The sequence below is a fragment of the Haliotis asinina genome, chromosome 12 (assembly GCF_037392515.1).
Source record: "Haliotis asinina isolate JCU_RB_2024 chromosome 12, JCU_Hal_asi_v2, whole genome shotgun sequence".
Classification (NCBI taxonomy): Eukaryota; Metazoa; Mollusca; class Gastropoda; order Lepetellida; family Haliotidae; genus Haliotis; species Haliotis asinina.
In genome coordinates, this window is record NC_090291.1 from 56,017,340 (window position 1) to 56,034,219 (window position 16,880).

The window sequence follows — 16,880 nt, forward strand, 5'->3', positions numbered from 1 at the left end:
AAGAATATATTATTAGGTCAAAGATTAAAAAAGTGCTGTAATAAAGGAGGACGAAAAAAAAAAACATATATAAAATTAGGGATACACCAAGCCCAACAAACATTTATTACAAAAACCAAAGACATAATGGAAGATACACATTAAGCTGTTTTGCTGAGATCAATATTTTAGATTGATCTTATATATATATATATATATATATATATATATATATATATATATATATATATATATATATATCATGAGTTATACAGGACAATCCCGACCCCAACATAGTGCCTTTTTATCACTAATCGTAAACTTTTAAATGGGAGATGAAAAGTGGTCCTGGTTTATAAATTAAGATGGGTGAGGGAAGGATAGGTTATTATATTATGAATTACATAGGCTGAGCCTGAACACTACCATTAATCGTAAACTTTTACATGGAAGATGAAAATTATATTATGGATTATATAGGTTGAGCCAGAAACACCATTATGTATACTACTAGTGTCACCTGTCCTATGATATTTACATACTTATTCACACAATCACTCACTCAACATAAAACCGCCCTGACCCCCAACCCATCCGAGTGTGCATCTAGTAACCTGAACAACAGCTTCATAAGACTTTTTTTCACGCAATTGTATCCCTACATATAACAGATTACCCATGCACAACAATGTCACTTACATCCATGAACGATCCTTTGGCCTTGAACAAGGTGACAGCTGCCATGACAGGTACAGGGATGACAGACATGGAGGCTAAGATCCACCCTGCCACCTGACACACCCAGGGGTACTGATAGTCACCATAGGTCGGGGGTTGGAACCTCCACAGAACGAGGAACAAGGCGATCTGCATGAATGTTATCAGGACGATTAAGACAGTCAGAATCATTAATCTACAAAGTGTTGCCTGATGCACTTAGAGCTGCAGAAAGAATTGTTAGTCTTTGAAACATTCCAGGGAGTTTTTGAAGCAAGAAGAAAAACAGTTTTCCTTACCGTAAGTAAGCCTGGCGTGATGTAACCAAGCATAATGGTGAAGAACATGGGGACTCTCCTGCAAAGCATTAACTCCATGTCCTCACCAAATCTTCTTGAACCTGATAAACAGATAGATGCATGTGCTTATGTATGCGCATGTCAAAGTAGTTGTATATGCCCGAGATTGTCTGTAACAAAACACAAAACTGTAAACTGTAAAATGTAATTCCCACCTGATTATGGAGAGCACATTTAACAACTTATTACTCAGAGTTGTATACTGTCCCATATATGATTAAAAATCACATAATTGTACACAATAGTAATACATCACAGCCACCTACCATAAATCCAGCTGAAAGCTATGCACTCCAAAATGCCAAACAGAATTGCACACAAGACACCCATGTACCAGTCAGCGAGTTGGAAATAGAAGATCCCTCCCTGTAAAAGTAAATTTACCTGTGTGATTGTGCCGTTCTGTTTGAAAAAACAACCATTGAATGTATGAGTATGAAGAGCTTCATCAAATATATCTCGCTTATTTCGTAAAGTGTTCTCGGTAACACAAGCCATTCATACTGGACATAGTTCATGATCTGGTGTACAATACAGCAGGTTTTCCTTGGCGTTAAGAAACTATGAAGTCATGGGATTTTCATGAATACATTTTTCAATCACGATTGCTATTTCGCTTTCCGTACGTACAATTTCACCACAAAGAAAATCAATTTGAGAGAAAACTCATGTTCACATTTGTAACGAAAGGCAGACCAAGCAGGAAGCAGGCCGTACAGGACACCGCTGTGACCAGAATCCGCCGCTTCCGTAGCACAGCTGGGTACTGGTCAATCACATTGGTTATCACCGTTTCCATCCACGCAAACTGTAACACATACAATGACACTTAATGATGTCTCTTGGATGTTGTTTGTACACACTGAGCAATGGGACCACATGCATACTTTAATCCACAATGCTATTATTAGACAATAACCTGTCTAGATTACCTGATAAGGGCTTCTAACGCTAAAAACTGCGTGTGAGAGTCAGCGATCTGATGGGACACATTTTCAAAGCCAAGGTCTTCTTTGGTGAAGGAGCACGACACAATTCTGTTTGCAATGAATAAATATACGTAAAATAATTATGACAGCAAGGCGTAAGTGTCTCCATAAGAACGGCAATTAGCAAGCTTACAGGTGCCATTAAATCAAGATGTTTTGGTGCATGTCGATTGTATGTACTGGGAAATAATCAAGAAAATAGGAGAGTTACCGCTACAAATTCTGAGCAGGGATTTTGGCTCGGAAACGAGAAATGTTTCGAGATTCCGAAGGTCTTAGCTCCCAAAGGACTGCATCGATCTTTGTCCCATGTGTCTCATTTTGGAGGCAAATCTATTGGCTTGAAATGTGGGCATAATACATATTGGATAGATACAGTGAGCACTGTTGAATTTACCCTGAAACGAACTTTCCATTTCATATATTACTACGACCCGTCAGTGACAGTATATACCTTGACGGCAGTGTTCAACGTTACCAGCCCCTGTGTCAGTAAGTAAAATTTAAACTTGCAGATTTCTACATTGTGTAACCACTCACTGAATCGAACCTGTATGTGCGTCAGTTAATGTATTCCTTGTAAACGTGTATGGCTGCTGCCTTGCCTGACTCCCGTGTGGACCCGGGGCAGAATGTGTCCACAGCACCCCATTGCTGGTCGCAAGAGGCGACCAAATTGGGCAACCTGTTTGCCGTGTCGGTGGAAGACAGTAGTCTGGTGGTTGAGGGCAGTGGGAGCTTGAACATTGTTCCTTTTGCTCAACACACCACTTTGGCCCTTACTTCACCTAGACGGGTGGTAGAATCTGTTAAAAAGATCTGATCTTCCAGAAAGTTATTCTACAGTAGCAACAAACATCATCTGAGTCCAGCTTTAAAACAACAACATCAACCCCAGGTGCCCAAACTACCTTGACTTGGGTAATTTGCGACTCTCCACAGCTTTTGTACCTTGCTACATCATCTCAGACTGAGGAATCACTTCCTGGTACATCAAAGTCTTCTTCTGATCACAAGTCATCATCTCTGTCACAAGTCTCAATCGACAGCTGATAGTCAACAAACTGTTTAAAGTAAACCTAAGCCTAAGCCTGATGCTTCAAACAGCAAAGTGGCAGAGCCCCCAAAAGGGTCACAAAATAAAATTAAATTGTTCAACAAATATGGGTCTCTTGAAGAGAGATTGACGTTTCTGAAAACGTCCATTCTAGGGCACATAGCTTGCCGGGGCAGATCCCCAATAAATCCGCCCAAAAGATTCCAATAATACTGTACAGTGGAACTGCAGAGGATTGAGGACTAATTTACATGAATTACAGCTATTAGTCCAAGATTTTACACCTTCAGCGTTATGTCTCCAAGAGACATATTTAAAACAAACAGATACATTTGACCTTCGTCATTTTAATGCATATCATTGTTTTTCACCTCCGGGTGATAGGGCCACTGGAGGATCCTTCATTCTAGTCAGACAAGACGTTATCCACAGCCCTGCTTCACTTATTACCAACATGCAGGCTGTTGCAGTGAGAATTACTTTACATGTAGCGTTTACACTATTCTCTCTCTCTCTTTCTCTTTCCCCCTCTCTCTCTCCGTCTTCAACGTTTAACAAAGCTTATATTCAAGCTCTATACGATCAACTCCTGCAGCCCCGTATTATAATGGGAGATTTAAATGGGCACAACCCACTCTGGGGTAGTGTAACTACAAACGCTAAAGGTAAATTGTTGGATGACTTTTGTTCTGACAATGATTTATGTATTTATAATGATGCTTCCAACACACAGTTACACCCTGGTACAGGAACCTATTATGCTCTCGATTTGTCATGGTCCATTTGAATGGTCCTCTGTGGAAGTGACCATTTTCCTACTATACTAAAATCTGTAACTCCATCTGATGTGCCTCCATCATCAAGGCCGAAATTTTAAAAGGCTAACTGGGCTTTATACGAAACACTGTGTGCTGTAAAACTTAAACCTGAACGTTTTATTGACGTTCCTGATGCTTTTCTGATGAATTGAACTCCATAGCTGATGAGAGTATACCAAAACCCTTTGCAGTTCCACATATCGAGAAACCAGGGTTCACTGACCATTGCAAACAAGCTAGGAAAAAAGCAGAACATTATTACCGTCGAAATCCTAAGGTGCATAAATTAAATTTTAAAAGCTAAAGCACGGCGTACGTGTAAAGAGAATAAACGCCAATCTTGGCAAAATTATGTATCCAAAATAACTTCTCGGACACCCATATCCAAGGCATGAAAATCTGAGGTAAAGGTACTAAATCTAGTGTCCAACATCTTAGACATGGAGATCAATTGCTGACAGATAAATCAGATATTGAAAATATACTGGGTGAAACTCTCGCTAAACACTCTTCGTCTTCTAATCATATACCTAAATTCCAGCAGTATCAAAAACAATATGAAAAGAAAACTAATAATTTCAATTCAGATAATGGGGAAGATTAAAATAAAACATTTTCTTTTCATGAACTCCATACTGCTCCATCAAGCTCATGACACTGCTACAGGAGCTGATAACATACAATATCAACTCTTGAAGCTCTTACCAGAATCCTGTTTAGAGACGCTCTTATATATTTTTGATATTGTGATATTTGAACTTCCGGGAAATGTATTTCTTCATGGCGTGACGCTTTTGTAGTACCAATACCTAAACCTGGACGTGATCATACGGATCCATCCAATTATCGTCCGATTTCATTAACTAACTGTTTTTGCAAGACCATGGAACACATTATAAATAATCGACTTAATTGGTACTTGGAAACAAATAACCTCAAAACATATATTCAGTCTGGTTTCCGTAAAAACAGAAGTACTGTCGATCACCTAGTGCGACTGGAATACTTTGTTAAAAATGCTCAAATTAATAAACAGCACGCTGTGTCTATCTTTTTGTGGTGTGTTTCGTTTCCGGAGCACATCTGAAAGACTTTATAATATCTGTCAGCAAAGGTTGTTAGATATGTATATCCCACCCTGGTGATTGATTATTTTCTCCGTTTTCATGGACATGTTTCTAACTTAGTCTCAAAATGGAGGGATGGGCTTCGTTTCTGTTGCAGAACTCAAAAACCGTTCAATAGTTTTCTGCACACTTGGAAGTATCGTGTGGCAGACCCCAAAATGGTGCCTTTTGCTATTTACAGGTCTTTGTGATTTATTATTTTCACGGTTTCAATGGAAACGTTTCGGATTTAGTCTCAAAATGGAGGGATGGGCTTCGTTTCCGTAGCAGAATTAAAAACCCATTCAATATTTTTCTGCAAAACTTGTTACAGACATCAGTCAGAACCTAAAATGGTGTCTTTTGGTACTTACAGGTTTTTGTGATATAGTATTTTCTCGGTTTCAATGGAAACGTTTTTGACCTAGTCTCAAAATGGAGGGATGGGCTTCGTTTTCGGAGCAGAACTCAAAATCCGTCCTCTATATTTCTGCAAAACTTGGTGGATATACCAATCAGAAGCTAAAATGGTGCCGTTTGTTAGTTTCCGGAGCACATCTCAAAAAGTTCCTAATATCTGTCAACAAAACTTGCTAAATATATGTTTCAGATCCCAACGTGGTGCCTTTTGCTATTTACAGATTTTTGTGATTTATAATTTTTTCGGTTTCCATGGAAACGTTTCGGACTTAGTCTCATTATGTAGGGATGGGCTTTGTTTCCGGAGCAGAACTCAAAAACTTCTAAATATCTTTCTACAAAAATTGGCAGATATGTAGTGGAGACCCTAAAGTGGTGCCTTTTGCTATTTACAGACTTTTGTGATTTATCATTTTCCCAGTTGCAATGGAAACAATTCTCACTCAGTCTCAAAATGGAGGGAGGGAATTTTGAATAATATGTTCCTACAATCGCCAGCAGCTGGAGAGGTGGTGTAAATCCAACTGGGGTCCATGTAGGTAGTAAAGGTACTGTGAGTCCCCATGGTGCCTACCTAGTCATGATGGTGATCTACCGTCTGCTATTGGCGATCTATAGCCTGTTTTTATTGTATTGTCTAAATCATGATATTAATTTTAACTTTCCATGCTAGTTTTAATTCAATTTGTGATATTCTAGTTGTTTTACTGTCCTTCGTTGACAGATTTTACCATATGCATATATTTCATTTAAATGTTAAATGTTCTCGTCACGATATGGCTGAGAAATTGCTGATGTGACGTTCAATATTAACTCACTCACTCACTCACTCACCATACCTGACTGTCCAATCCAACTGTCAGCATCATCAGGAAGAACAGGAAGGACCAGAGTTGAGGCAGGGGAAGTTGAGACAGGCCTCCTGGGTAAGCCACGAATGCAAGGCCTGGACCTGCCAATCAAGAAATCAACAGCCGTGAAGTCTGAGGAGAGTTGTCCCCTGCTGTGATTTGATTGGTAGGCCGAATGGAAGTTATCCTAGAGTGAACAGACAAAAGTGTGTCGAATGTTGACTGCTCTCAAGTGTTCTACATTGATACTCAAAATCAGTTTTATATGACATATATGATCGAAATGTAGATTGTGACTCGTGCATATTGTTAGGCATTGTTTCTGAGCAGCCATCCACTATTCACTCTACTGTAAAATTATGGAACGACTGGCAACAATTAGAGAGTGTGCCTACAGATTTTTCCATTGTCCAAGGAAGTACAATGATATACTGATTACAAATTACGCTCCCCATACTCCTGCTGAAATCATGACATACTATAACTTCTTTAATGCCGAGGCACACATATCTGTAATTATCCGCGTGAAAACGTTTATCGCTACCAATAAGGCTCACTTGAAAGGATGTCCACGTATGCAAGAAATGTGATGTGTAAGAGCTTAAATGTAAATATGTAAAAATTGAAGATTATTGTTAAATGGGGTCACACTGAAAAATAAACATAACGTTTAGTCTAGTGATTAAAGTATCTGCTCTTCAGAATGAAGACCCGGCTTCGATTCCCCACATTTGTACTATATGTAAATGCCATCCTCATGTTCCCAGGAAATGCTGGAATATTGCCACACGCGACTGACCTGAAGATACTACTTCAGGAAATACAGTCATCTGAGCATCCTACTTGTTGAAGACTACATACCTGAAGATGCTACTTCTGATACACCAACTCCAGCACTGCTGGCCATGAACCCGAGAACCGTGAAGATGACCAGACCCGAGATCAGACTTGTACCCTCACCACAGAAGGTCAGCACGGCAGAATTCCTGATAGGACAGTACTTTATTGTGCCTCGTAAATATTAAGGCCGGGCGGGACAACTTAGGAATGGCCAACGAGTCCTAACTTGACACACAGAAGGGAGCAAGCTACAAAGACATATTTTATATCATTGGAAAGATCTCGAGGAGATGAACACGAAAACTTTATGTGCCAGTGTGTCCACGTGTTAATAAGCTCACAAATTGGCTCTGAAAATGCAATTTTTATTTCTGCAGAAATTTCTGGCAGAAATTTCTATTTCTACAGAAATTTCTGTAGAATTTTTTTTCTGCAGAAATTTCTGGCAGAAAGTTTTTATTTCACTACCAGAATTATCTTAATTTAACAACATTAGAGAGTATGAGTAATGATACTGCTGCGTGAGTGGTAGTTTCATGTTTATTCCAAGTAATAAGCACTTAGCGTGATCAACTGATCTGTTAGTTTGGTTTCGCTACCAGAATTATTTTAGTTGAATAAGATTAAACACCATCGTTATATAATTTAATTTAGACTTTCTTTAAATGATGTCGTTTTCCCTGTTTAACGCCTATTAGTACCAGACAATTTTACAGTGTGAATTTGACCGTATTTCATTATAGCTTTTACAATTTAAAAGGCTTATGCATTATTCCCATCCGCTTCATTATAACACAGTTGTAACTTCTTAGTGGATTCACGTCGTGAAAGATTAATTTAAAAGTACTGGGGTGCATTTTCCAATCCTAATAAGCCTACATTGATTTTGTATGCGATATGGGTTGAAGGCGAATAGAGGCGAAACCGGACATATACTACATACATACAGAAATAACAATGTAATACATGTGAGCCATAAGTTGAATTCATCAACATGCCCGAAAAGACCAGCGTACCAGATGAGATGATAAACAAAACCTATGCGACAATGCAAGAGTGTTCAAAGTGACAATACCCGCGAAAATGTAATTGCCTCGTTGAAACAATGATTTATGCCGAAGTGGCCACCGAGTATTCACACCTGTTAATTGGTAGTTTATCACGTTGTCTCTATAAGTGGTCATCGTTCCGGTTCAGTTGTCCTTGAGTGGACACCGCGGTTAATAATTGCGCAAGCCAGAGAGCGGCCACCCGTGGAATACACCGAAACAATGCCAGTTGGTGCTGCATGGACAATAGACGTTTTATAGAGTATATCCAGTACGTCTTGTCGGTTCAAGGTCACATGCAACACAAAACAGTTCTTTGCAGATTCTGATTCGGTTCGGTAACAAATTATCAAAAATGCAAATTAAAGTTATGAAGTTGAAAAATAACGCGATTAAAAAACGCTTCACCGGCGCAGGGGGGAAAGTGGTTTCACCACCCATAGCACATTTGCAGTGATTAGTTTGAACCGGGAAGCCAACTCGTATAAACACAAGTGATGTGTGCAAGATTATCTTTGCGGTCGAAGCGGGAGAACAAGAGATGCTTGTTGTGGTTACAAGCATCCTGGGTCGGCAGTAATAACAATACACTGGTACAGTACCTGCATATTTGCGATCCATGTTTTAAAAAAAATGTGTAGTATTAGAAATGCTAATTTCACTGTTCAGCCTGAAAACTGAAATGTTTTAAATAATGTATATGGAAACATAGAAAATATATTGATTGTGACAAGCAGTCTATGTCAAAGACAAAGCGCAATGTCTGTTTATTGTCACCTGTCACTCTGCTTGTCTGCTAATGACAATATGCAATACTCAACTTCAATCATTGACCAACTTAACACCTGTCAGGCTATACACCATAAACAAACTACAATGATTTATGGCTCGTGCACCTGGGGTCTGTCTCTGTCACATTATGTAATTAAACAGACAGGCGGGTGCGATTCCTGTACACATGACATGTTATTACGTCTGTGGGTTGCAAACAAACTACCTCCATTTTTCCCGGATGACTGGGTCGGGCGGAACTGGGTGAAAACTGTCAGTTTCAAGGTCTGTATGTACAAAACCCAACATTTCAGTGTATAATAGTTATGGATAACAACTTCTTCTATTGTGTATGCTTAGAAGTGGATGAATGAATCATAATGATTGGAATATTTTCAAAACGTTTAAAGCTGTATTTTGTACGAATCCACGAGTGACCAACATAATTCTTTCTATTCCTGTTTGAAAAACATGTAACTGAGAATATGCCGACGGTACATTAGAACAGTGATATAAACTGTCATCATCACAAACACATTAATTCAGTTTAACATTTCAACCACTGGCCTTTGTTACGAAAACACGCCAATCAACTTTTCTCACTAGCTTCTGTCATGACGGGACGATAATTCACTCACTAGGGTCTTGGTTAAAAAAAGGTAGGAATAACAAATATAAAGGGGATGTTGTACCACATTAGTCATTCTTGAATGGGATGAACAGGTGTGAAAACTCGGTGGCCACTTCGGCATAAATCATTGTTTCAACGAGGCAATTACATTTTCGCGGGTATTGTCACTTTGAACACTCTTGCATTGTCGCATAGGTATTGTTTATCATCTCATCTGGTACGCTGGTCTTTTCGGGCATATTGATGAATTCAAATTATGGCTCAAATATATTACATTGTTATTTCTGTATGTATGTAGTATATGTCCGGTTTCGCCTCTATTCGCCTTCAACCCATATCGCATACAAAATCAATGTAGGCTTATTAGGATTGGAAAATGCACCCCAGTACTTTTAAATTAATCTTTCACGACGTGAATCCACTAAGAAGTTACAACTGTGTTATAATGAAGCGGATGGGAATAATGCATAAGCCTTTTAAATTGTAAAAGCTATAATGAAATACGGTCAAATTCACACTGTAAAATTGTCTGGTACTAATAGGCGTTAAACAGGGAAAACGACATCATTTAAAGAAAGTCTAGATTAAATTATATAACGATGGTGTTTAATCTTATTCAACTAAAATAATTCTGGTAGCGAAACCAAACTAACAGATCAGTTGATCACGCTAAGTGCTTATTACTTGGAATAAACATGAAACTACCACTCACGCAGCAGTATCATTACTTATACTCTCAAATGTTGTTAAATTTAGATAATTCTGGTAGTGAAATAAAAAATTTCTGCCAGAAATTTCTGCAGAAAAAAAATTCTACAGAAATTTCTGTAGAAATAGAAATTTCTGTCAGAAATTTCTGCAGAAATAAAAATTGCATTTTCAGAGCCAATTTGTGAGCTTATTAACACGTGGACACACTGGCACATAAAGTTTTCGTGTTCATCTCCTCGAGATCTTTCCAATGATATAAAATATGTCTTTGTAGCTTGCTCCCGTCTGTGTGTCAGGTTAGGACTCGCTGGCCATTCCTAAGTTGTCCCACCCGGCCTTCATTGTTTAATCCAGTACAATACTGCAGGCAGGGTACTGCCATATTATGAGAGCATTACGGTTTAGGGTCTGTTCATTCTCTTATGATATGGAAATATGTGCCACTTTATGTAACTTTTACTAAGGAAACCCGAATTCCTTTCATAAAATGTACATGTACCTTAAAGCGTTGTCATGAAATTTGTTATAGCTGGCCAGGGTAACAATGACACCCCAGCCTGGGCTTAGTGAGTAGAACAACTGTAACAGAGCCTCCAGCCAAACCTGAAACACGGGATGAGTTCATTATCAACAGAAGATATTCACTCAGAAGATACCATGTTCACAGTCAATTGGAAAAGCAACAGGTAAAAGAATCAGAATTTCATGACCGATGCACATTCAATCATAACATCATCAGGAGGAAGATAATATCCATAAGTAACTCAATGAGGCATTTTTCATATGACGTCAATCGGTCTTCAGTCGTTAGTAGGATTAAAAATGAATTACATGATGATTATGTTTGTCAAAATTGTCAGAAGTCTAGATCATAGTCATCATGGTCTAGTAATCGTCTAACATAGTGATGTGTCATGTTACAAAAGTGAAGCACACTTCCGAAGCTTTGGTGTCCATTGTGATGCCAACATAATAGGATGTGGCTAAGATATGTCCGGAAATATGTACTTGTGGAATGTTGTTGCTGTATAGGCATTTGACAACAATTCGTAATGTTACTGTCATATCGTATGCACGACCAGGCTGACATGATTTTGACAGTAATTATTTCTCTAAAATCGTGTGGCACCCGTGAACGGCCACATCCTCGTGGTGGGTGCTGGGTAACGTCAAGAGCCGTTCAAACCCCCGTGTGGACCCGAGTCAACTAGGTCCATAGCACCCTATTGCTGGTCGCAAGGAGCGACCGAATTGGGCAACCTGTTTGCTGTGGGTTGCGTCCCAGGTCGGTGGAGGACGGTAGTCTGGTGGTTGAGGGCAGTAGGAGCCTGAATCGTGCTCCTGTTGCTCAACACACCATAGATTTGGCCCGATTCTATCAATCCGCTGGTCACGCCAAGCCCTGTGTATGGACTTGTATGTCGTTACACAAATTTAATTTGAAAAAGTTTACTTTTGGACTTGGCACATTTGTTTATATCAAATGTTATATATGATGTTTTGAACTTTGCCTAGAGTCTTATGCCCAGAAGGCGGTGGCTTATGGGCCAATCTGGTAGAATTGTTATTTTTTTATGTTTCTGCTGGAGTATTGGCTTAATGTGGAATGCAAACAGGCTCGCAAGGCACTGAAAATGGCTGAGCATTATTTTCATCGTCATCTTATGGTCAATAACTTGAACGAATGAAAAATCTTAATCGCTAACTGGGAAGGTTATAATGATGTATTTTCAATTCATGAGCTCCTTGACCAGGCCGACGATAATGCTACAGGAGCTGATAATTATCAACCTCTGAAGCACTTACCAGAATCCTGTTTAGAAACCCTTTTAAATATTTTTGATGATATTTGGACGTCGGGAAAATTTCGGTCATTATGGCGAGATGCTATAGTAGTCCCAATACTTAAACCTTGACATACCAATCCTTGAAATTATCGCCCGATTTCTCTCACAAGCTGCGTTTAGAAAACCATGGAACGCATGATAAACAATAGACTAGTTTGGTACTTAGAAACCAATAACCTCATAACAGATATTCAGTGTGGCGTTCGTAAAAAGAGAAGTATCATTGAATACTTAGTGCGTTTAGAATCATTTGTCAAAAACGCTATAATTAATAAACAACATGCGGTGTCTATCTTTTTTGATTTAGAAAAAGCATATACTACATGGAAATACCGCATTTTAAAAGGTTCATATGGCTTTGGATTGCGAGTCAGATTGCCTCAACTTACATCCAACTTTTTAAATGACAGGCAATTTCAAGTTCGAGTGGGTTCTACCCTGTGTGAGCATTATAATCAGGATCAGGGTGTTCCACAAAGGAGTATTTTGTCTGTTACTTTATTTAGCATTAGAATCAACAGTTTATCCAATGCGTTAAATGATTCGATTGACGGATCACTTTTTGTGGATGATTTTAATATTTCTTGTTGTGGTAAAAATATGCATACTTTTGTGACGCAACTGCAGTTGTGTTTAAGCAAAATTAATGGTGTCTTGAAAACGGCTTGAGAATGGTTTCAAATTTTCTAAATCGGAAACTAATTGTATACATTTCTGTAGACTATATAAAGCACATAAAGACCTTGAACTGTTTCTCAATAGCTATTAAAGTTGTAAAAGTGGCCATGTTCTTGGGATTGATTCTTCACGTTCCTCGCCCATATCAAATCCCTTAAAACTAAATGCCTGAAGGCACTTTACTTGTTGAAAGTCATTTCTAATTGTAAGTGGGGAGGGGACCAAGATTTCCTCCTACAACTTTATCGATCATTGGTCTGTTCGAAACTTGATTACGGCTCCACCGTATATGGTGGAGCCTGCAAAAGCAACCTTAAACTTCTTCATTCTGTCCACCACCAAGGTTTAAGACTATGTCTGGGGTCTTTCCGAACTTCACCCACAAAGTCGTATAAAATTATCCTTACAGTACATTACTAAATAATACACTAATGAATCTAACCCTGCATATAGCTGTGTGTTCAATCCACTTTATGAGGATTTGTTCCACCTCTAGGGCACAGAATTAAACCCTTTCTTTCTTCGGCCGGCATTGAGCTGAAAAACATAGCTCCCTCCCGTCTTCTTTCTTCTCCTCCTTGGCAGTTGGTTAGTCCACAAGTCGACCTAACATTAACTACATTTAAAAATCAGAAACTAATGAATTACAATATAAACAAGACTATAATCAATTAAAAAAGAAACATCCACTTGAAATTATTGAACTGCATAATGATCTTGCTACTAGCCAGAACGACATCGTCTTTCGTTGGTTACCCAGCCATGTAGGCATTTCTGGGAATACAATGGCTGATCTTGCTGCCAAGGCAGCACTGAACAAATCTGTGACACCACTTCTTATTCCATATTCAGATTAAAAAGCTACAATTAGATCTTATATCCGTGATCTGATGCAGAAGACGCGGGGCACTCAAGTAGGTATCAATGAATTACATGAAATAGAACCGTATATTGGTTACACCTATTTGGGTTGTCAGTCCAGATTTGAGGAGGTCATTATGCGACGATGTCGTATTGGCCATTCGCGGTATACACATGAGTACTTGGTAAAAGGTGAGGATCCTCCGTTTTGTATCCCTTGTGATGAAAGAATTACAGTCAAGCATGTTTTGCCCTTGACTGTTGAATATTCCATCACAAGAGATAACTATTTTAAATCACGAATTATGAAGGATCTTTCTAGTAATGTTAGTTGTCATTTAATCATTGCGTTTTTAAAAGAATTAGATCTGCTTCAGGACTTCTAAGGAGATAAATATTGTATGAATGGAAGTTGAATTAGCAGATAGCATTGTTAGTGGCTGTATCCTCGAGGGGAGTTGAAGTACCGTAAAATTATTGTCCTCCTACGTGAGTACGTGAGTTCATAAACATTTGGGATCAGATTTAATCTTCCACATTTTAGCTGTAGAATATGTGTCATTGTAATTTGTCGCTAATCTTGCATATAGTCGCCAGCAGCTTAGGGGATGGTGTAAATCCAGCTAGGGACCATGCAGGTAGCAGAGGTACTGTAAGTCCCCATGGCCCCTAGTATGGTGATCTACCTCTGTTGCTGGCAATGTATGGCCTGTTTTACATTGTACTGTCAAAATAGTGATACTATTATTTTTTTAAGTTTCCACGCTAGTTTTAAATACTAAATGTGATAGTCTTGTGGTTTTACTGTCCCCCGTCGACAGGTTCTTCATAATATGCATATATATTCTTTTTTGTCACGTTCGTTCTCGTCACGATACGGCTACAATATTGCCAATGTGACTTTAAATATTAACTCACTTACTCACGCTTGGCTTATGACGTGATGTTGTTGCAGCCATTAGAGGAAAGTTCAGTTAATTCTGTCTCTCAGAGATTTGGTTACTGTAGAATGTAAAATATGGCAATTATGTCATACATACATACATACATACATACATACATACATACATACATACATACATACATACATACATACATACATACATACATACATACATACATACATACATACATAAAATCATTACAGGACATATATCTTATTCTATTATATCACAGTATCATAAATATCCCTATACTAAAAAAATAGCGTACAGGCTGTTCCTGTCTCTACATCTTATACATGCGTTGCAGACAACTAATTAACTGGCCTACCTGCAAATCCAAGAGCCTGGTGAGATCTGGTTTCAGGTAGAAGACAATGCCATCCACTGCTCCAGGAAGTAGCAGAGTTCTGATCAACAGGACAACCAGCAGCAGGTAGGGGAGGAATACAGTCACATAGGCCACCTGTATAACAAGGTAGAGGAGGAATACAGTCACATAGGCCACCTGTATAACAAGGTCGACATTTCACAGTAGCAGGTAGGGGAGGAATACAATGACGCAGGCCACCTATATAACAAGATCGACATTTCACATCAGCAGGAAGGGGAGGAATACAGTCACACAGGCCACCTGTATAACAAGGCAAGGGAGGAATACAATGACGCAGGCCACCTATATAACAAGATAGACATTTCACATCAGCAGGAAGGGGAGGAATACAGTCAAATTGGCCACCTGTATAACAAGGCAAGGGAGGAATACAGTCACATAGGCCACCTGTATAACAAGGTCGACATTTCACAGTAGCAGGTAGGGGAGGAATACAATGACGCAGGCCACCTATATAACAAGATCGACATTTCACATCAGCAGGAAGGGGAGGAATACAGTCACACAGGCCACCTGTATAACAAGGCAAGGGAGGAATACAGTCACATAGGCCACCTGTATAACAAGGTCGACATTTCACAGTAGCAGGTAGGGGAGGAATACAATGACGCAGGCCACCTGTATAACAATGTCGACATTTCACAGTAGCAGGTAGGGGAGGAATAGAGTCACATAGGCCACCTATATAACAATGTCGACATTTCACATCAGCAGGAAGGGGAGGAATACAGTCACATAGGCCACCTGTATAACAAGGCAAGGGAGGAATACAGTCACATAGGCCACCTGTATAACAAGGTCGACATTTCACAGTAGCAGGTAGGGGAGGAATACAATGACGCAGGCCACCTATATAACAAGATCGACATTTCACAGCAGCAGGTAGGGGAGGAATACAGTCAAATTGGCCACCTATATAACAAGGTCGACATTTCACAGCAGCAGGTAGGGGAGGAATACAGTCAAATTGGCCACCTATATAACAAGGTCGACATTTCACAGCAGCAGGCAGGGGAGGAATACAGTCAAATGGGCCACCTATATAACAAGGTAGACATTTCACAATAGCAGGTAGGGGAGGATTAGAATCACACAGGTCATCAGTTTGAAAGAGTCGACACTTTACCTTTAAATGCATTTAACATTTCAGTTAATACATAGCACATGCTTGGTGACGCGTGCGTTCTCATCGCCTTGTTGATGTCAAATGAAGTTCTTGAAAAGAATTTAAAGTTGTGCGAATGAACTCCACCCATCTTCCAACACAACACCGCCACCACCACCATATAGCTGGAATTTTGCTGAGTGCGGCGTACAACTAAGCTCATTCTTATACAACACACTCAGTATTATATTATCATGAGATATCACCATATTTCCTGGTTCATGTGTGGCTAAGAATGGGATTTTCCCTTCATATTACCTATTAGGTTAGCTTTCAAGATTATAAATATCAGGCCTGCACTAAATCCCAAAAGGAAATCTTTTTTATTTATCGGGTATTAATGCGTTTTGGGGTTTGTTTTATCATTTGCGAGTGTCATTCATTATCGCTGCCGAGAAGTTCCATCGTACTCATGAAACCTTTGCACGATCCTTTCTGTCAGCTTTTCATTATATGTGTTTATGAATTTACTTGAATGAAATAGTGATGACAACAGGCGCTCGTATACAAATCCTTTTAAAATAACTTTCGAGCAAGAGTTATGCATCTGATATTTCATCAGAAGAAAGGGAAATAGACTATGTTCTGGTGAACATTGATGAGCGTGATATTCATTTCACATGTTAAACAGTTTGCAAACCTGAAAGCCTCATCAATATGCACACGGAAGTTAATCAAACACATTTTGATGCCATT

General features: G+C 39.1%; 1 protein-coding gene across 1 annotated transcript in view; it reads right to left on the minus strand.

The window, feature by feature from the left end:
* Nucleotides 1–16,880, minus strand: part of LOC137258673 (sodium- and chloride-dependent glycine transporter 2-like) — an 86,360-nt gene that overhangs the window by 12,565 nt on the left and 56,915 nt on the right. The window contains exons 6-13 of the mRNA XM_067796364.1: nt 14,957–15,091; nt 10,798–10,901; nt 7,158–7,282; nt 6,285–6,397; nt 1,732–1,863; nt 1,322–1,421; nt 996–1,096; nt 679–846 (exon numbers count right to left, since the gene is read on the minus strand). Of these exons, the coding sequence (XP_067652465.1) occupies nt 679–846; nt 996–1,096; nt 1,322–1,421; nt 1,732–1,863; nt 6,285–6,397; nt 7,158–7,282; nt 10,798–10,901; nt 14,957–15,091 (978 nt within the window). The remainder of the gene's footprint in view (nt 1–678; nt 847–995; nt 1,097–1,321; nt 1,422–1,731; nt 1,864–6,284; nt 6,398–7,157; nt 7,283–10,797; nt 10,902–14,956; nt 15,092–16,880) is intronic.